The sequence below is a fragment of the Heptranchias perlo genome, chromosome 26 (genome assembly GCF_035084215.1).
Source record: "Heptranchias perlo isolate sHepPer1 chromosome 26, sHepPer1.hap1, whole genome shotgun sequence".
NCBI lineage: Eukaryota > Metazoa > Chordata > Chondrichthyes > Hexanchiformes > Hexanchidae > Heptranchias > Heptranchias perlo.
Window position 1 is genome coordinate 4,755,237 of NC_090350.1, and position 22,221 is coordinate 4,777,457.

Here is a 22,221-nt window from a genome sequence, read left to right on the forward strand (position 1 = left end):
TCCAGAAACATTTCCCATCGTTGCTGTTATATGAATGCTTCCAGACATTATATTCTGTTTGTCACTCTCCTTTCAGTCCTTCTGTGTCTTCGTGAGTGAGAGTTAGTTTACTTGCCTAGTCATCTTTCTGGTTCTGCTGTGGGATTTGCATGCTACCACACACCAGAGATTCCACTTTTGCATATAAGAGTACTTCTGAGCAGTTAGAGGATTCATTACCTGACTTGCCTGTGTCCACTAGCCTGATATAAACAACATAAGTCATGAGCCATAAGTTGTACCAGATATTAAGTGTTACGTACAGAAAAATGCTTTGTGCAGGGTGCAGTCACTTTTTAAGGAGGGTGAAATGGCAGCACTACCTGTTAACCTGTACCTGGTAAAGTACATGTCATCAACTTGCAAACGATAGCATTCTAAAGGATTTGTTATAAGTCCGAACAGCTGTTCACTTGGAGTCTGCTGATTAAAAAGCCTTGATGCGTCTGCTCTGTTTATCTGGACTCGTGGTAAAGGAGGTTTGCCTCGCACATTGACAATAACTTGCCCTTCTGTTTCTCAGTGTAAAATTTTCCTTTCTAGGGGCCGTGGTGCGGCACCACCACCTCCTTCTCCGCAGTACGGCCCGCGGGGTGCAATGACACGTGGAGCAGCGGTCAGGGGGGCACCCGGAGGACGCAGGGAAGTGACCAGTGGGCGTGGTGCCACTCCGGCACAGAGGGGTGCCCCAGCGCCTCGTGCTCGCGGCGCACCTGCAGCGTACAGGCAGCCACTGCACCCTCCACCTGCTCAAGAGAGCTACGATGAATATGTAAGACCATGAATATATGTTAGTGAATATTAGTGTGTGTGACTGAGCCACGTTTTGTATGAGCTATGGGCCCATGTTTTGTCCTGTCTAAATACTCTGAAGGGCCAATTGGAGATGCAGCCTATGACGTCGACTTTAAATGCTATTTAAAACCCATGCGTAATTCTTTTGTTTTCAAAGTGCTATTAGTAACTGATTATATATTCCTTGTTCCCCAGTGGTCAAGCAGCAGAGTTTAATGTATTACCATGCTAGCGTGGGATGAGTCGCTATTCTGTGTTGCATTGGATTGAGAGCCAAAGTAGTGCTTAAAATGAAAGCTGTAATTCCATAGAGAAGGGACTGATCTATCCCAGGATTTTGGGAAATGTCTGTAATGTCAGATTTTAAATAAAACCATCGGGCAGTGTAACTGGTACTGAGCTTTGTGCTCCTGCTAATCTGGCCTAATGCATCCTTTATAGCAGTTCTGTACAAACCCGACTCACTGGGGCAGATATTAATACCTATAATGACTGCGAACAGTTGGGTATCTGATTCAGATTCTGTGTCCAAGAGCTGTGATTCTTTCGAACTAATTGAAGCTTTTTTACAGTCTGGCATCTAATCATATTTGTGCAAAGTGTAGTTAAGTGTTTATAAAGGCAGGAAATCTAGATCCAGTGTTTTAATGGCGTATTTAGTAATGGAAACAGATACCACATTCCTTGGTTTATGTAGCATTTTTATAAATAGCCAGTGCAGAATTTGGTTGCTTGCACCCAAGCTGGTGCTTCAGATATCGCTATGCCTGAGTTGATACAGCAGAGATGAATGAGATTTCATTTTAGCTTTGGGTATTGTGTAGTTTTAAGTAGTTGTGCCTGGGTCTCATTTCCCTTGTGTAATTGAATAGCTCTAAATAGTAGCATTGCAGATGTTTAATTATGAAAGGACCTGTTCTGACCTAGAATTTCTGATGCAAGTTATTGCTCACTGTGCAAGGGGAGTGAAGACTCTGGTCTTAAAAAAAAAAGTCTTGTTAAATCAGCAATGATGAATGTTGTGAATGTGATATGCTTGTGGGAGTAACAGAGAACTTGTTTTTAAACATTGCAGGGCTATGATGATGGGTATGCAGAACAGAATTACGACAGTTACGAAAACTATTATGACCAATCCCAGGGGTAAGTAGAGTTGGGGATTTTTGCACCTTCTGTGCAGTGGAAGCCAAGTATGGTGTCTGCAAATTTGTTTCAGCCCATGGGTGCACTCGCACTCATCAAATATTAGTTACGTTTGGTACTTCAATCTCGTAGACTGCAGGTTGTAGAGTGGCGTCTTTCCATTATTGTAATTATTCACAGCCTGCCAATGGAGACTGTTAGTTGGTAATCTGGACTGATTACCACACAAGTGAGTGTGGGGTTCATGTGACATTACCTGGACCTTGTTCCAGGATGTTTGTTACAGTGATGCAGGCTATCCTAATACTGTGACGCCAGAAGGGAACTATCTCTTCAATCCCACTCATACCTGTTGAAGTATTCACATATAGTTCTCCTCCTAAAAGACACTGAGAACTGGGTGTGGCTGCATTGTCCTGCGTCAGTGACCTGGGTTCTAGAATGAAGGTACTGCTCCCATCGAACCATAGTCCAAGTAGGCATGAGTCCTGACAGTGCAGTTAGCGTGGAATTATAGAATGATACAGCACAGAAGGAGGCAATTTGGCCCATTGTGTCTGTGCTGGCTCTTTGAAAGGGCTATCCAGTTAGTCCCTTTCTCCATAGCCCTGCAAATTTCACCCCTTCAAGTATTTATCCAATTCTATTTTGAAAGTTGCTATTGAATCTCCTTTCACTGCTCTTTCAGGCAGTGCATTCCAGATAACTTTTGCCAATTACTTTAAATCTGTGTCCTCTGGTTACCGACCCTTCTGCCACTGGAAACAGTTTCTCCTTATTTACTCTGTCAAAACTTATGATTTTGAACACCTATTAAATCTCCCCTTAACCTTCTCTGCTCTTAAGGGGAACAACAAGGATCCCATATGCTCTTTTACCAGCCTTCTCAACTTGTCCTGCCACCTTCAAAGATTTGTGTATGTGCACCCCCTTTAAAATTATACCATTTAGTTTATATTGTCTCTCCTCATTCTTCCTACCAAAATGTATCACTTCACACTTCTCTGCATTAAATTTCATCTGCCACGTGTCTATGTCCTCCTGAAGTCTGATACTATCTTCCTCACTGTATACAAGGGTCAGTCCTAATACTGACCCTTGGGTGACACCACTGTATACTTCCATCCAGCCTGAAAAACAACCATTAGCAATCTGAGGCTATCTGCATGACTGGTGTAGAAAATGGAAGTGGTCCAACTGGTGCAGCCAGGAGTGCTTCTAGAGTTGGGAAGAATTAGTGTACCTGACTGTACCATACTTGACTTTGTGACTGAGTGGATGCCCAACTGGAGAAAATGGATCATTTCCCAGTACATCTCCACTCTAATACATAGGAGCTATGTTAAAGGCAGCTGGTCAAGGGGATGGTTGCTAATCTTGAGTTTACACCTAAGCAATAATGCTGAAAATTTCTTCACCTGGCATTATGTTTAAAGTGTCAAAGCTGAAGAGTAGCTATGTGGTTCTGGTCCATTTCTGCTGCTGTTCCTCCTTGGAATTGGAAAGGGGAACGACCCCAAGCTGGCGCATCCATGGGGCAAGATTGAGAGGCCCTAGCACTTGATGAAGCCCCCATGAAGACTATAGATTAAACTCCTACGGGCGATGTGTGGCGTTTACTAAGGACCCAACGAGGTTTGCGCCACACTTAACATGAAGTGCTTTGCTCAGGTGCAGATACTACTTGTTGCATTCCGCAACTTCAGTCTACAGATGTATCACATGGTAGGATTTAGATTATGATTGGGATTAGATCTGCATTGTGTGCAGACTCTCCAGAATTCTGATAGCCCAATCATTGTGGGGAGAAGCTATTTAAACACAAGCCATGAATTTTGTAATGGCACATTACCCAATTTAATATGGAACAAAAAAGCAAATAAGCAAAAATATCTCCCTGCACTCAGTAAAGATTCAGATACGTCGCGTCGTGACGAGAGTTTTGTGTTTTTTTTTCTTTTTGCAGTGACGCTGAATATTTTGACTATGGACACGGAGAAGTGCAGGAAACCTATGAGGATTACGGTGAGTGGGAGATATTTCTTTGGAGCTGGTCCAAAGCTGGATTGATATGCATTTGAAAGTCAGTCATAATTGATTTTTCTGCCTCACTGTTGTAAACTTGATGTGATTGCCAAGCAACTGGGGTGAATTAGTACTTTGTTGAAAGAGTTTGAATGTGGTCCAGTGTGGTTTTATTACAAGTTGTACCAAGTGTAGCTGTCTAAAATGCTGTAAATTGAATCCTTTGCCGAGTTGCTATTTTATTCGCCAACAACCCTGGGAGATGTTGCTTTCAGTCTTTAAGCATTACACACAACTTGTCAAACTGCTCAATTTTCCATGGTCTGTTCTTGCTGTATTTGGCCCTTCATTGCAATCTCATCTGCCCCTGATGAGATGGTACGTTCAAAAACTAAGCTGTAAAACCACTGGGTTACTGGAGAAACTGGGAGGGGGCTGATAGGATGATATAATATCCTCGAGTTGTTGTACAGGAACATGAGGCGGCCGTTCAGCTCCTCAAGGCTGTTCTACCATTAAATTAGATCATGGCTGATCTGTATCTCAGCTCCATTTACCCAAGAATCTTATCGGTCTCTGTCTTGAAAATTTCAACTGACTGCACCCACATGAATAGTATAATACTTCCCTGGTAGGTACACTTGCTGTGTGGGATTAGTATAATACTTCCCTGGTAGGTACACTTGCTGTGTGGGAGTATGCTTGATTTCCACACACACATATTCTCCTCCCTGATTCCCCAGTTGTGGGCCTGTGCTTTGTCTCCTCTCTTCCCTCCTTTTGAGACTAATCTCACTGGTTGTATGTTGGACGATACAGGTCCTAGTTTTGACCATCTTTAGCTGGATTGGAAATCCAGCAAGTGTCTGGGAATGTATAACCCTTAAATTCACTGGTTCTGCATAGCAAGTGGGTGATCTGATGTTGTAGAAGTGCAGCCAAATGTTTGATTCGCTGCTCACTAGTGACTGCACTCTTGGTGAGAAGGGGTGCTCTCACTGATCTCATCTCTTCTGGTAAGAAAGCTAATGCCTAACTTCATCAAGCTGCAGTAAGAGTATAAATTGCCAGATTCAGCTAATGTTAAATGAATTTCAGTAGCTGGTTAGCTAATTAACTGACATTGCCGGTGCTGTCCTGTAACAAGTTTTTATCATAATCAAACCTCGAGCCTGAAGCGGGTTCTCACTACAGATTGTTGCAGTGCTGAGCTTTCCTGGACCTGATACAAGGAACGACTAGCACGGGCCTCTGATGCAGTGGGAGTACATTATAACGGTGTTTTAATATTGATGGCATCACACCCGACCTAGGTGAAAATATTTGGCGCAGATTCTTAAATGTATTAATTAGCAGCAGTAGTGTGCGATTTCTGGTGAATGCTTGAGGGCCATTAATCCAGTGATATTTTTTACTGGGATTGGTTTTATTTGCCTTGAGGCTTTTGAGTAATTGAATTGAGTAAAGGCCCTGACCTGTGAAGACCGGAGATGTAGACAGCCTGGGATCTTGTGGCTCACTCTCTTCCCTCCTTCCCCCATGTGGGCTCAGTGGTTTTGGCTGTGGGCAGAGATTATGAGCAATTGTGCTGCACCACATTTTCACAGAACGTTTACTGCAGGTGTGTGTTCACGCTCACACAGTGCAGGGGTTCAACTGATCTATTTAAATACTTTTCTGCAACAAAAAGGACCAGAAAGCAGCGGGTTTGATTGGAGTGAGCTGGAGTTGACTGGCGATGTTCCTGTCCCATCAGCTCCTGCCTGGCTTCAGCTTTTCAGCCTGACTGCTAACCCAACTTTCCCTCTATAATCCCAGTTCTGATGAAGGATCATTGACCTGAAACGTTAACTGTTTCTCTGTCCACAGATGCTGCTTGATCTGCTGAGTGTTAAGCATTTTCTGATTTTTATTTCCCTGTGTAATCTACCATTCCCAGGTCACTGACTTAGTCACTAAGTCAGATTCATTAAATTAGTGTGTGGATTTTTGTATTTCCCTTCCAGTGTGAGCCCAAAAATTTTCCCAGAGCGGTTTGGGGTGTAAATCCAATCAGGATTTCTGGGACATTTTTCTTTACCATCTTGCTGTAGCAAACGTCAGGTTTTGGTTACACTTCCTTTTAGGCTAAAGGATAATCTCATTCCAACACCCATCAACCCAGTAGGGTAACAGTGTCCTATCCAATTGAACGCTGGCTGTTTATTATACACTTGTTCTTTTTCAGTGCATTAATCGATTCACTGCAGGGATTGGCCATCTTTATTAATTTTACATTGATGTTTGAAGTTGCCATTAAGTGTGAGGAGGGAATGTAAGGCACTGATTGGAAGCCATTTTAAATGCTTTGGGTCAGTCCTGATGCAGGATCCATGCTTTCAGTGGATTTCATTTGATTCAAGCTGCTGCCACTAATGCTATTTTACAGTTCCTTTTTAAGGGTTGGTAAATCATCTAAAGCTACATGTTAAATTTTTATTGTAAGTGAGAGAGCAGGTGTGTCAGTCTGTAGCTGCTTGTGTACCAGGAGGCACAGATTACACCTGCATGACTTTCATTTCATCTGATGTGAAAAATGGCAAATTGATCCCTATTGCACCTGATTACAGGGTTACTGAGTTGCTGATAGTTGGGGCCCAGGAAAAATGGTCTTTTTGTGATCTATAGTGTGTTAAACTTCCTGTAAGTTAATGTACAGCAACAGTAGGGAATCTGAGTGGTTTTTTTTGTTGGTGTCTGTGCACATTTACTATGTGACTGCTCTTCATGTGGGGCAGTGATGGAGGGGTGTGTCAGTGTAGTTTATTCTGCAAAAAGCAAGCTCTGTGTAATGCAAATCTACTTTTCTTTTACAGGACAGGAGGATTGGAACTCGGGGCGACCAAGCATGAAGGCACCACCGGCAAGGCCACTGAAGGGAATGTACAGAGAACATCCCTATGGGAGATACTAAGGCTGACGTCTGACCACGTGTGTGTCCTTATAAATTGCTTCAATCTTCTGTGGTCACCATCTTGTTATCAACTGTGAGACAAGTAATAGTCCATTTGTTTTCTACTCTGGACATTTTTTGGGCAGACTGGTTTATGTACATGTTTAGATGATAATTAAAACCCATGGTAGTGCAACTCTGGCATGATATGTTTCAATAAATTAGAGGGCAGCAAGTTCCAGCTAAATCCATATGATTAGAATGCTTTGTTCTTGTTTTTATACTGTTGACGCATCTGTCAATTTACATGTACGTGTAAAGATGGCTTTTATTTGCCATTTGAATTTCATTCTGCTGTGTAGGTATTTTTAGACTTGTTTACCATGACTTATTTCTGTTGATTCAGTTCAGACAATGTTTAAATGATCTTTGAAGTTGCAGAATCCCATTGGATTACATGAGCTGCATTTCAAACCTGTCAAATCGAATCTTCACCACATTCCATTCACCCTCTGCCTCCTTTATAGAATTGTTTTTATTAAAGTTGCTTTGCCGGTCATTTTGCTACTACCTACACTTTTAGTGTTTGGGGCCCAGTATAAATCCAGTGTTTTTAGCCCGATCGGACAATGTTTTGGTGTCACATGAAGTACTTCAAAACTAGGAGAGCAAATGTTTAGGATTTTTATAACGGGATGTTGAGTACATTTGATTTTGATTTTTTTTGTTGATGAAAGACCCCTTCGAGGTTGACGTGTTGGTGATTCAGTAGAAGAGTCCCCGCGTGCAAAAGATTTTAATTCTGATAGTGAAAAGCAGATTTGTCACAATTGCAAATAGTTCTTTTTTAATCTTGCTACTGGCTTGCAAAAACAGGTCACAATCCTTGTGCATGGGTGTGGGTTTGTTCAGTACAAAGAACAGCTGATCCTGTTCTCCCAATAGAATGTCTGTCTTCTGGGGAAGGGGTGGGGTTGATGATGGAAATTACATAAATGTGTACTTTGTGGATTGCAATTTATCCAAATTGCACAGTATTCACACCAGGCAGGTACATTCTCAATCACCTGGCCCTTGCTCGCTGCTCTCAGCCACTGGATCCCCACACATTCCCTTGCAGTTACTTTCATTAAATTCAGATTGCTGGCGGAGCAGCTGCAGCAACATTGTCAGTCCTGCCATGGGGTGTGTGGTGCCCTGTTGGTTCTGATGTCTTTACAGAAGCTGCAGCGTCAGTGACTGTTTAGGCTGATGTGTGGGGGTGAATTGAATTTCTTTCCTGGCTGAGTGCAGTTTCACTTGGGGTGCCCCTGACCCCAGAAGCAGTACGGCTGTTCTCTCAGGATGTACTGAGCTCTAGTGATGTAGAAAGGAATACGGCCGCCCCCCCCTCCACCCCATTACATTTACTCAGCAGATGGATGGTTTGTGGTATCTCGGCCACAGACAATGACACTTTTTTGTTTCAGGATTCTTGTGATGCGGCAGCTTTGACCCCCGACCCCCCGCAGTTATAAACAAAAAGTGTAGTTAGTGTTTGGTGACATCCCAGTTAGATGACTGTTTGGGGAAGGCTCGGTAACAGAGAGAGTATCTTCAGTTGTGTCTCATCTGCCATTTGCAGATAGCTTTGTGGGGGGTAGCTGGGATTCCTTTATTCAAACACACTTGACAACTTCCCCTGCTATTTGGAGTTAGAATTTTACCAGGATAATTAGGTCCACCAGGGGGTCTCATAATTGTAGAAGTTAAAGGGGTTTATTTCTCAGTTTCATTTCTCCCTCCCCATCTCCCTAGCTTCATATTTTTATATTTTCCCCTCTTTGTGTTTATGGCAATTCTCGAGAGGGTGTGTCTGCTAATGTAAAAAGGGACACTGCAGCTAAAATGAGTTCATGTATGTAGTTGGAAATTTATAACCGCGATTGTCTGTTGTCCTTGAAATCTGTGCCTGGACATAAATATGCATAACACTCCTTGTGTGAGCTTGCCTAAATAGGTAGCTAAACATTTGTCAAACACGTTTGCAGCAGTTTGTCAATAAAGTTCAATTCTTTTGTATAGAACTAAACTCTGAATTCCCTCTTTTCCTTAGAAATATAAAACTCTTCTTTTTCTGCAGTACAATAAACATTTTCACTATATAAACTTTAAAGACCTCGGTGTTCTAATGATTTCATTTAGCAAAAAAATTAGCTTGGTTAAAGTCCTTGGGATGAGTTGAAAGTTAAAAGAAAACCTGCATGGATTTTGGCAAATCATGGTTAATATGTACAGAAACGGTGAAATAAAAAAGACGGTTTCATCTTGCTAAAATAAATATAACGGACTTGTTTATGCCAGCATGTTATCTGTGAACAAAACGTAAAGAAGATAGAGGTAAGACCACTGCTTCAGCATAAAACTGTTAAAAGACAAAATATTCCTTGTAGATTCTATATTGTGACTAACACCGTTAAATCGCACGCCTGACACTACCCCCCCCACGTGGGGTCCTGAGCACTGCAGTGTTTGGAGTCTAATAACCGATGTAACAGTTAACACAACAAAAACCAAAAAAACCACACAAGGTTAATGAATACAAAACGTTAATGTCTTTCTATACTGAGTTTTAAAATGTATTTGCAATTTTCAGTGTTAATGTGACTAAGTCTCGGCAATCCCAGTCAGTTTACAGGGCTCAATGTCTTTATGATGAAATGAAAGATGATGGCTGATTTTTTTAAAGGAATATATCGCAGGACGGATGACTAAACCTTAACCACCTCGCAAAATGCACAAGGTAACCGTAATGCTAAATCTGTAATTTTAAGGCACTGATGTGTATATACAACCTTTCTTGGTAACTATTATAGTTATAAATGGTTAAAAATGTAAACTTCCAAACATTAAAATAGGAAAATAGGCAAATAAATTTCTAATTAGTGTTAACTAGTGATAAACTTGTTCTGTTTTAACCCTGTCTTGATTAAAGAGTCTAAATTTGCCCATCATAACATGAATGTAATGCAACTCTTGCTAAACGCTGAATGCTTTAAATTAAAACTTGAAACAAAGCACACCAAAAAAATAGATCCGTCCAGGTAAAGCATTAAAGGAAAATTGGTTTTGTCCTCAAGCACTAATAAAATGTACTTTAGATTTTGCCTATTTAAGACTAATTTGTTTTTACTGTATCTATTTTCCAAACTTTAATTCTGAAGTTTGTTTCAATTTGTAAAAGCTTGAGTTGCATGCTGCCCTTCTGTGTAATGTAAATCTAGTTTGCATGAAAGTATTCAAACTGCTTTTACCACCTTTTTATGTACTTAATCCAAAATGGTTGAGTCTTTACCCAGTTTTTTCCCTTTGCAGGCATAGGGTAGCAACCCCTACTGAAGTCTGCATCCTTGGAGAGCTGAGACGTCTGGACGGGTATGTATGTTTGCACACTGCTATTCTGTAAAATGTTTCCAATATGATCATTGGGTGGTGTCCTGGATGAAGAAAGCCCTTTTGCTTTGACCCAAACTGGTCCCTGCGCAAGGAGCATTTATCACTGAAGAGGTGTCTGCTTTAGGGAGAGGGAATGAGTGTTAGCTCCTCACACCTGTGTTGAGTCAGGGTGAAGTAGGTGGCTCTAAGATTAAATGAGTTGGAATCTGATGCCTTTGCAGATAACCAGAAATTTTTGTTGGTGGCCATTTCACCACTGGTTGAGGAGTTAATTGATCAATTCTTTTTGGGGTGGCATAAAGTATGTTTTGCACCCTTGCAAATGATCTGTCTAAAGTAGCAGTATTGGATTAGGAAACAGTCCTGCCACAAATTGTGGCTTTGAGGGTATAGTGCACAGCCTAACTCTGCCCTGAGCTCCTATTGAAATGGGATATCACTGTCCAACCTGAGTAGGTTCCATTTGCAGACAGCCTTCCACTGCTCCATCCTTTCAGTCCTGTCTTGTGTGTCTGCAGTTAAACCTTATTTATTAGAAACCTTTCCCATAGTGCAAAGGAAATACCTAGTGGAGGAGTTGAAACTGATTGAAATGAATGGCTGTGTTTGCACTGGAGCTACAGTCACTGCAGCTAGAAATGGAGGCGAAGAACAAACAAAACTGCTTGCTGCCATTTCCAGAGACACAAAGACGACAACAGTGGTCTTGGGGTATAGGAGAGGTACAGTCTACTCCTGATAATTGGTCACTTTTTTTTCCCCTGAAATTTGAATTCTCAATCCTTTTGAAGCGAGCAACCTAAACAACCACAAGTGGGAATTTAGTGCCAAAAAATGAACAATCAGATCATTGAAGTTAGGTACAGTGTGGTAGCCTAGTGGTTGTTACTGGACTAAGGATTTTTGAGTTCAAATCCTATAGTGGTAAATTGTGAAATTAAATTCAATAAATCTGGTAATTTGTGGGCTGGCTCCAGAAAATGACCATGAAATCTGCCAGATTGTTATAAAAGCCTAGCTGGTTCACTGCCAGACAAACGTGTGACTCCAGTCCCACACTACATGATTGACCTCCAGGCAACTTGAGATGGGCAATAAGTACTGCCTTGCTAGTGTCGCCCACATTCCAAGAACAAATCATGTAACTGAATTAAGAAGGGTAGACTGCTTGTTTTTACAATTTGTCTTTTAAAGACTTGTGGCAATATTGAGTGGTGTGGAGCTCTAAATGCAATTGATTCTGGTTTCTCTGGTCTACAGTGTTCCCTTTAATAACCAAAGATTTCCAGATCTAAAAATTAGATAATTGTTTGCTATAGCTGCAACAAGTGTCAAACACTGGGAGCAAGATTCTACTGAAGGACCATTTGGCACTGCCCCCGTAGCAGGTTCCTGGAGGTTACAGCAGTTGCATCCTGTGTTATAAAGCATGGCAACGCTCCCATATTTTGATAAGCAGAACGTTGTTGGTCCGGTATCTGGTGAAATTGTATTTTTCTACCGTTCTGTGCCCTGCTTACTAATGAGCCCACTCCACCACAGGGCAGTGAAGCAAGAAGTAACTGCCTTTATCGTAAGGCACACGGTTTTCTTAAAATCTGTCGCACTTTTGTGCGGTTAAAAATTCTATGGAAAATTGTATTATACTGGAAAGATTGCAGGTGACTCCTGGGAGTGGAATGTTGGTTAGCATAATTAATCCGTCCTCTTCTGCAAGTGGGAGATAAGGAGATTCCAGTGAGCTCAGACCTTTTGTTAAAGCCAGTATAAAAACAGAATAGCTGAAAAAGCTGTTGCTTCTGGGTTATGTTGGGCTCTTTGTGCTGCTGTATTTACATGGCTTAAGAGTAAAAGGTGCAATAAAATTTGTTTCTGATTAAAATAACATAAGATGCCTGGAGGCTGTTCCTGTTGGGGGGCACACTTCTTGGATTGCAGTTTCCATAGAAATAAACATAAAACAGAATATTTTCCACCTTGCAGTCTTTCTTCGATGTCTGCCAATGATAAGGTACTCTTATGCAAAACTGGCTGTGAAATTGGGATTGTAGGGTCAGGGGTTCCTTCCCAATCAGATTGGGATTCTGTGCAATTTGAATGCAATGGCAGAACTATAAAATTTGTGACTGCCTTTTATGCAGAATATTGTGCTCAAATTCTGAGCAGATAATGGCAATTTTGGAAACTAGGACTGGAGGCCATCTGGCTGTCCACAGTTCACTGTCTTCCACAATGCTGCCTCTTATCCCTCAATCCCTTCCTCTACCAAATATCTATGTAATTCACTCTTGAATTTGCCATTGCTATTGTCCTCCCTGCCTCTCTTCCATATATTCCCCACCACCACCCTCTAATAGTTACTTTGGAGCATGAGTCAATGCCCACTTGTAGAATCTGTGATTTCATAGGTCCAGTATACCTAGCCTCCTTTAAATCTGATCTCTTGAGTTACTTCCACCCCCAACCCAATAAATGTTCCACTTCCTCAGCTCCTCTTTAACACGGATGCTACTTCAGGGCACCCATTTAGTGCTTCGCCTTACCCTCTGCAGTGGCAGGATGATTAGCATGGCGACCAGAGATTGGGCCATGCCGATGCTCTGATTTTCCTGGGGCTTGTATGCTATCCCTCTGGCTGCACATCCTACGATTTATGTAGTGAAAATAGTGAATGTTATTCCAGATCAGTTGTGGAAGGTGAAACTGGCCAGTCGTACATCCTTTTAGGATAATTGTTAAATTGGACGGGTGTGTTGGAGTGTGCAATGGTCACGTCGAGCCTAGGTCTTTGCAGATCCGTGTGTGTGCGTGCGTGCGTGCCTTTTGGGTTTCAGGCTGCGACGTGCCCTGGCACCACTTTGAAGGTGCAGTGGTAGATCACAATTGAAATGCTTCAACTTGAGCAGAATCATGCATGCAAAATCCTAACTCAATGGAAAGCTGGTGTGGGCTACTTAAGCAGTGTGCGTTTGAGGTTAGTATTGTATGTTGCTCTGAAACCTGATCATTTAAAATTAAATTAAAACTAAAAGATGACAGTATCTGTAGAACAAATCTTTAGCAGTTCCTTTCCTGCATTAGAAATCTGTGAATTTAAAACTTAAGTATTAATGTTCAGCACTAACTATGCTATCTAACCCACAGTCGGTCAAGTTTTGAAAAGTTTGAAAAGTTCATCTGCACTCTACTACAACCCTTTCACAATTACAGTTTCTCTTCCCTTCCCCCGCCAAATCTGCCAACAGACCTGGACCTGTACATCTTTTAATTGGATATTGGTTTCAGTCCTTGACGTGCCGTGTCCTGAGTGAACAGCTGGAGAGAGAGTGCTGAGGAATGGAGACGGACTGCGATCCATGCAACACAACACTGGTGGTACTTGTTTTTGGGCAGCCTATCAACAAAGTTGGGTTGTGGGGCTATAAAATCAGTAACTTATCACAGTCTTGTGTTCTGAAAATCAAGCTTATTCATAGCCGTCCATTTAAAATCTGTGTTGCATCTCAGTAAACATGTTTGTAACTAAGTCCCATATGAAGTTGTAAAGCTGTTGGCTTTGGTCTTTGGAACTGGGCATATTCTATCTATCTGGATGGATGCAAATGCCATAATGTAAATAGTCTTCAAATAGCAGTGGGGTGTATTTGGTAGTGTCATACACTGGTTGGCCCCAGCAGTTCAGATGGTCTTTTATTGTATCTGTATCCCTTTGGTTATGATATCATTTCAGGACTTGAGATAAGAAAATGGCTTTAATAAACTGATGTCCAGTGAACTTGGGCACTGCCAGTTCTTAAAGGTTCCAGGCTGAGAACTACAGTTCTGAAATACACACCAACAGTGTAGTTGAACAAATGAGGAATTGTGGGAAATCCTTGTTGAAGAGGGCACGAGTCATAGAGTTATACAGCACGGATAGAGGCCCTTCGGCCCATCGTGTCCGCGCCGGCCATCAGCCCTGTCTACTCTAATCCCATATTCCAGCGAGTGTCACATCAAACCCTCATTGTATGAATAAATGTTTGGAAATGGAAAAATGAAGAATCAAATACAAAAGAGTAGGACCCATAATCCTTGGGAAAAATCTCCAAACCTATTTTTGAGGGATCTGGTGGTTGAACACATGTGAAGGGAGACAGTGTGGATTCAGGAAGATGCTGTGTTGTCATATCTAACCAGCTGGAGTTTTTGGAAGTATTACTGATATGGTGGAGAGTTAATGCACTTGATATAGCTGCAGATATGTTATATAACAAGAGCACCATCGATCTGATTGGGTTGAAATATCAATAAATTACTGTAAGTTGAACAATGCTGATTGCTGAAATATTACTCAGGAAATCGGGAGTTAACCAAGAAACAGCACACAGATACTAACACAACCTGTAGGAAGAGAAAGGGAACCAATGAAATCACCTAAATTTCTTCATACTGTCCTTGGCTGTCATTCACCTGTTTCACTAAGATCAGTGTAACAAAAGCTGCACAGTCCTGAAAGCAATCACTGAACCTGCCTGGAAAATCGTTTAATTTTAGAAATCCCTGCAAGGTGTTAAGCCAGCACAGGCCAGCCTGGGATCTGGGACTTGAGTGGGGTCGGAAATTTCAGCTCATTCTTCAGGTGTTGCGGACAAATTCTGTGCAAGAGACAAGGTACCACACGGGAGATTGCTGGAGAAGATTAAGGGATGTGGAATTAGGGGGAGGATAGCAAACTATTGAAAATTGTTTAGAAAGGAGAAAACTGACGAGGGGTTAAGGGCAGTTTTAGGAATGGTTGGATGTGGGTAGTGGTGTCCCACAGGGTTAGTTCTGGGACCACTTCTGTTCACTGTCAATCAATGATTTGGATATAGGCCTAGAGGGAGTGGTGTTGAACTTTGCAGATGATACCAAGGCAGGAGGCACAATTAAATCTTTAATAGACCAAAAGAAGTTGCAAAGAGATATTGATAAGATGTGGAATGGGTGAAAAACTGGTAGATAGAGTTCAATGTCAGTAAGTGTGAGGTGATGTGTTTTGGTTTGTTCCAGTAAATTTGCTGTTACAGCAGTGGGAGAATTAAATTTAGGCTACAGCAATTGTGTTCCAAATATACATAGATGCTAATATGCAAAGGAGCCACAGAATGGAGTTTAAATATGGTGCTGGAGAAAAAAATTGACTAAAGCACAAAACTGAAGGTAACCATAAATGGGAGCATTTGTAGCTGGACAGAGGCTAAGAACAGGGCACCCCATAGGATGGATATAGGGAGGCTTGCTACTCTTTACATGTCTATAATACATCAAGAGTCTTGCATCCTGTCTCAATTTTCAAGTCAAACTTTGTCAACATTTTGCTATAATACTTTGTTGATTGGCTCAAAGTAAAATGGCAGTAAATTAATTTCTCAGTAACTGAAATGTGTAATGTCCAAATTAAGATTTCAATCAAAAACCTATAAAATGTATATCTTGCAATAACCTAATTAAATTTATCTATTGAATTGTTTTGTGCCTTTAATGTCTTTGTTGAAGTTTTTACTTGAAGGCCTCAGCCTCTCAAAGCCTGGGTTTGGACTTTATATATTTGTCCAGAACTATGACTCTAAGCTGTAGGCAGATCCTATGTTCTGAGCATGTGCAGTGTGCACAATTTCCCAGAATTGGAGCACTTAGTCAGCCTTGGTACTGGCATGTCTCTCTTCAGCTTCAAACATGATTTGGTTGTTTTATACATTATAAATTTTATCTGAATGTAAAATTTATATTTCTTCAAACATTGTATGAGAAAGAAATGAAACCTGGCCATATACTGATTACACATCTGTGGCAGGTTTTGATTCTGTTTGTTATAACCATTATTTGTCAATGGAAAATTAATTTAGTTTGTGTTTTTGAAGAGCATTTGAAAGGTAACTGAGTAGGTTTTAAATAAAAGCTATTCATTTTTACTTTGCAGTGTGCCTTGCTCAGAAACTTTGTCTTTCTTTGTTCTAATTTGTTTTTTTTTTTCTTCGAACAAATGCATTGAATTTTGAAAGCTTCTCAACTGGGCTAGTAATTCAGAGGCCTGGACTAATAATCTGGAGAATTTGAATTCAGTTCAAAAAATCTAGAAATAAAAAGCAGGTATTGGTGAAAGTGGACATGAAGCTGTCCACCCGTCTTGTGTACTCTCTGATTTAAAAATGGTAAGTGATAAAAATTAAATACATGGGTAAAGGACACTCGTTTACAGATTTCACCGAATAATAGAGAATTGCATCCCCAAAGCATTGGTCAAAATCTCAGCATACCATCTAATAAAAGTAGAATTTGACCTATATAATCACTAAATCAGTGACCCTGATAATACATTGTACTCTATATGGCATAACATTGTTACTGTTATGAAACAGGATCTGAATCACTAAGCAGTGCCAGGGGTGGTCTGCCAGTAATGTGTGAAGGTTTGTGTATAGTAGGGACATAGGAACAGGAGTAGGCCATTCAGCCCCTCGTGCCTGCTCCGCCATTTGATAAGATCATGGCTGATCTGTGATCTAACTCCATATACCTGCCTTTGGCCCATATCCCTTAATACCTTTGGTCGCCAAAAAGCTATCTATCTCAGATTTAAATTTAGCAATTGAGCGAGTATCAATTGCCGTTTGCGGAAGAGAGTTCCAAACTTCTACCACCCTTTGTGTGGAGAAATGTTTTCCAATCTCGCTCCTGAAAGGTCTGGCTCTAATTTTTAGACTGTGCCCCCGGCTCCTAGAATCCCCAACCAGTGGAAATAGTTTCTCTCTATCCACCCTATCTGTTCCCCTTACTATCTTATAAACTTTGATCAGATCACCCCTTAACCTTCGAAACTCCAGAGAATACAACCCCAATTTGTGTAATCTCTCCTCGTAACGTAACCCTTGAAGTCTGGGTATCCTTCTGGTAAACCTCCGCTGCACTCCCTCCAAGGCCAATATGTCCTTCAGAAGGTGCGGTGCCCAGAACTGCTCACAGTACTCCAGGTGCGGTCTAACCAGGGTTTTGTATAGCTGCAGCATAACTTCTGCCCCCTTATACTCTAGTCCTAGATATAAAGGCCAGCATTCCATTAGCCTTATTGATTATTTTCTGTACCTGTTCATGACACTTCAATGATCTATGTACCTGAACCCCTAAGTCCCTTTGGACATCCACTGTTTTTAACTTTTTACCATTTAGAAAGTACCCTTTTTTGATCCAAAGTGGATGACCTCATTTGTCTACATTGAATTCCATTTGCCACAGTTTTGCCCATTCATCTAATCTATCAATATTGCTTTGTAATTTTATGTTTTCATCTACATTGCCACCAATCTTTGTCATCGGCAAACTTAGATATGAGACTTTTTTAGCCTTCATCTAAGTTAATAAGTATTGTGAATAATTGAGGCCCCAAGACAGATCCCTGCGGGACTCCACTAGTCACATCCTGCCAATGTGAGTACCTTCCCATTATCCCTACTCTCTGTCGCCTTTCGCTCAGCCAACTTCCGAACCAAGTCTACCTAACCATAGTGTGCCCTTTGTCACAGTTTCCACATCACACTTTGTTAATATCCCTATTACAGACAGCATATCCTGGCCTTCTATCAGCACCTCCATAGATCTGCTAGTAATATATTAGAAGTCTTGCATATTAACATCCATGTTGGCATAAATGCCACATATTGTCACACTTCACTGTCATGCCTAATTTGTTGTACTTGCCTCAGTCCGCCTGGTGTCATCTCCAAGGTAGGTTTTGCTGTTCTGAGGCCTGTAGAACTTGTTTGTTGTCTATATCTGGATGCCTAAGTTTAATTATCATTTCTGTGCTGACAGATAAATGGCAAAGGGTAAAGAAATAAAACAAGTGAGGGGTTGTTATGTGATTGAGAAGGGAAAGAGTGGCAGCAGGTTGCAATGTAAAATTTCAAGGGGGAGATATGGCAGAATGGGTCAGGAAAAGAACTGCTGGAGGTAGAAAAGAACAACTGAAGTGAATGAGAGGCTAAATCACAGATGAGAACAGTCAGTGATATATAAAGTTTAAAATAAGTACCATTACAGCTAAAAATACTGAACACTTTTTTTTTAAATTTCACTTGCACCAAATACAGCCTGTTTCTGTGCTGTTTTGAGATTGAATTGTTGGTGCAAACAAAGTGCAACAAAATGTAACTCTTTGCCTGCGAGCAGTGTCACAACAAATGAACCAGAGTGAATATAATCCAAGGTTGAGCTGCTTAACAGAGACTCCATTTTAGTTTTGCTGTTTCATGGCCTTTTCGAAGTGTCCTGCAGGCTCGCTGGGAGGAGATATGACCAGCTGGTGCCTGAAAGGTGACTCCAGCTGCGACCATGCTCAATTTTTCATGCTGTAACTTCAGTTCAGGTCCAGTGATGCAGGACCCCTGAATCTGCTTCCTGATCTCAGGCACAAGAGATTGGTAATTGCTTTAAAGGTACACTGAAGGAGTTGGATTGCTCATTGGCACGCAAAACTTGGTGAAGCCCATGGAGGCTCTGGGTCTTGATGTGCCATATAGCTTGTGCAGTAAAGTTTGTTTTAGCTGTTCAGAGTGGCATCTCGGGCTGAACTAGCTGCATGTTTCATGTCTCGAGTTGCAGGTAGCTATTCCTACATGGGAGCAGTACATCTATTCAATGTAATTAGGGCCTTACCATGGAAAACTAGTTTTATAATGGGGTTTAGGATTGCAGGTTAGACAGGTGACACAGATCCAGCTCAGATGTGACAGTCTGGATGTAAGGCTACTACATGAAGTGAGTTTGGGGGATTTAATCTAATTCAGCAGCCACAAGTGCCACCAGGAGTCTGCACTAAATTGACAATCTAGTCCCAAGGCTGTCTGTTGGAAATGGAAATACTCAATCTTGTGAACTTTTGCAGTTGGTTACAGCATGTTCTTAGACAATGAGAGCTTGTCCCTGTGTCTAGCCTCTGCTGGGAATTCTCTGCACTGTTAAAGTGCAGAAATTCACCTTTCTCTTCCTCCTAACCCCTTTGAGACAGAACAGTGCTGTAATATCCAAACCAGAAATGTCATCTTGTGTTTGGAAATCCTACCACTGCTTCAATCACTTATTGGTAAGGATTTACACAAGAGATTTCAATCTGTGGCATTGCTTAGTCACCCTCTGCTCTATTGAAACACTGGACTAAACCAGCTTACAGTCAGCACAGCACATACCTGGGAACTCTCAATGACGAGATGAAAAACAAAGGACAGATGACTGGCAGGTAAGCATAATGTGAAACCTTCACCCAATTTAAATCAATGCCTGTTGGATTTGCAGCAGTCTGTATTGAGGAACAAGCTGGATAGGCTTTGGTACGGTGAACATTGAACAGCAACTCTTACAGCATTAACTGCTGCAATTGTTCCAAATGTGGAAATGCAATTCAGGTTAAGGGTGGTTCAGCTAATGGTTAAAATGTACTCAAAGTCTAGGAGCACATCTTCATGTGGTCTCTGAATATAAAGTACCTTGGATGTCATCTTGCAAACAGGTTATTTGGAGAGTGTGGTCAATATAAAAATCCACCAAAATGTACCATTTGAGTGACTGCATAAGCCCCTACCCCAAACACACTTGATTTCATTTCCTCAGTGTAACCCAGTACCTGGTCACTTAAACTCCCACCCACTCACACAGTGCTTAGCTGCCACTCTTCAGGCCAGTGCCCGCTGAGATAATAACCTTTTCCTCGGGCATTGTTCTCCTGACCTTCAAAGTTGCTGTATTGGCACACTTCTTTGCAAAGCTTACCGTTAACCCTTCTGTCCTCCCCTTCCTCCCTAATGTATCTGAGCATGTAATTGCTGCCCAATTCTGTATCCATTTCTAAAACCGCACATCTTATAGTTCCTCCAGTCTGGCTTCTACCCTGGCCAAAGCTATCGGTGACATCCTCTGACTCATGCTGTCCCTCTTTTTTTTACCTTAACCCCTTTTAAAGCAGTTGATTGTTCCATTCTCTTCCACTCCATGGTCCACTACCCTCATTCCATTCCTACCTGTCCCATTGCAGCCAATTCATCTTGTCCCACACTGGTATGGTTAGCTCCTTTATATTGAGGTCCATCCTTGGCCCCTTTTTTTTAACACTATACTGTCCCTTGGCACACCATCTGCTAACTGGATCAGCTTCCCTATGTAACTTTTTTTATTTGTTCATGGGATGTGGGTGGCGCTGGCGAGGCCGGCATTTATTGTCCATCCCTAATTGCCCTTGAGAAGGTGGTGGTGAGCCGCTTCTTGAACCGCTGCAGTCCGTGTGGTGAAGGTTCTCCCACAGTGCTGTTAGGAAGGGAGTTCCAGGATTTTGACCCAGCAACGATGAAGGAACAGCGATATATTTCCAAGTCAGCATTGTATGTGAATTGGAGGGGAGCGTGCAGGTGGTGTTGTTCCCATGTGCCTGCTGCTCTTCTCTTAAGTGGTAGAGGTCATGGGTTTGGGAGGTGCTGTCGAAGAAGCCTTGGCGAGTTGCTGCAGTGCATCCTGTGGATGGTGCACACTGCAGCCACTGTGTGCCATGGTGAAGGGAGTGAATGTTTAGGGTGGTGGATGGGGTGCCAACCAAGCGGGCTGCTTTGTCCTGGATGGTGTTGAGCTTCTAGTATTGTTGGAGCTGCACTCATCCAGGCAAGTGGAGAGTATTCCATCGCACTCCTGACTTGTGCCTTGTAGATGATGGAAAGGCTTTGGGGAGTCAGGAGGTGAGTCACTCGCCGCAGAATACCCAGCCTCTGACCAGTTCTTGTAGCCATAGTATTTATGTGGCTGGTCCAGTTAAGTTTCTGGTCAATGGTGACCCCCAGGATGTTGATGGTGGGGGATTTGGCGATAGTAACATAGCTTTCTCATGTCCAAACATTACTATCAGTCCATCTAGCTGACCCAAACTACTACTCCGTTTCCTTCCTGTGATTCCCTAACAGGAGCTCACCCAAACTCTTGAAATCTGCCATGGATTTCTATTACGCCACCCCGCAGGTAATCTATTCCACAATTCTGCCACCCTCTTGCTTAAATTTCCTATTTTTGTTTGATGCCCTTAAACTTTAAACTGCCCCTTAGCCCTCGAATCCTGTGCCTGAAGCAAGAATTTACCTGGATCTACAATTTCTGTGCCTGTGAAACTCTTAATGGCCTCTATCAAGCTCCCCATCCTCTTCAGAGGCACGTCCCAGAGATGAACTTCCCTCATAACTCAGCCCTTTTAAGTTCAGGAATCAGTGTTGTAGCTTTCCTCTAATACTACATTGTTCCTGTAAAACAGACCAAAACTGACCATCCTGGCGAGGCGAGGGGGGGGGGGGGGGGGAGGGGATGGAGAGGAGGAGGGAAAGGGGAGAGGAGAAGGGAGGAGGGGAGGAGAGGCGCACCTTATCGAATGCCTTTTGAAAATCCAAATGTACGACATCCACTGGTTCCCCTTTATCTACCCTGCTCGTTACACCCTCAAAAAACTCTAATAAATTTGCCAAACATAGATTTCCCTTTCATAAAACCATGTTGACTCTGCCTAATCACATTATGATTTTCTACTTCCTTAATAATGGATTCCAGCACTTTCCCTACTACTGATGTCAGGCTAACTGGCCTGTAGTTCCCTTTTTTTTCTCTCCCTCCTTTCTTGAATAGCGGGGTTACATTTGCCACCCTCCAATCCACTGAGACTTGAAATTTGTAACCCCTCTTTTAACATCTTTATTCTCTCCATATGCCTCATGCTTTGTCTGCCTCACACACTTTCCCTTTTTCTCTGTTCACACTTTCCATTCTATATTCTCTAGACCGTGCACCCTGTCCTTTTCTCTCTACGTTCT

The 22,221-nt window shown here is 42.0% G+C and overlaps 1 protein-coding gene across 4 annotated transcripts in view; it reads left to right on the top strand.

The window, feature by feature from the left end:
* The window catches only part of LOC137342487 (KH domain-containing, RNA-binding, signal transduction-associated protein 1-like), a 31,964-nt gene extending 15,659 nt beyond the window's left edge, over window positions 1-16,305 (top strand). The window contains exons 6-11 of one of the 4 annotated variants that reach the window (XR_010967275.1): window positions 583-811; window positions 1,910-1,977; window positions 3,944-4,002; window positions 6,858-7,037; window positions 10,289-10,348; window positions 13,514-16,305. Coding sequence is in view for 1 of the 4 variants with exons in the window: in XM_068006376.1 (XP_067862477.1) it covers window positions 583-811; window positions 1,910-1,977; window positions 3,944-4,002; window positions 6,858-6,955 (454 nt within the window). In the remaining 3 variants the exon portion in view is untranslated. Of the gene's footprint in view, window positions 1-582; window positions 812-1,909; window positions 1,978-3,943; window positions 4,003-6,857; window positions 9,006-10,288; window positions 10,349-13,513 lie in introns of those variants that run through there. The other 3 variants (XR_010967277.1, XR_010967276.1, XM_068006376.1) reach the window with 3 other exon arrangements.
* Window positions 16,306-22,221: the final 5,916 nt, after the last annotated feature.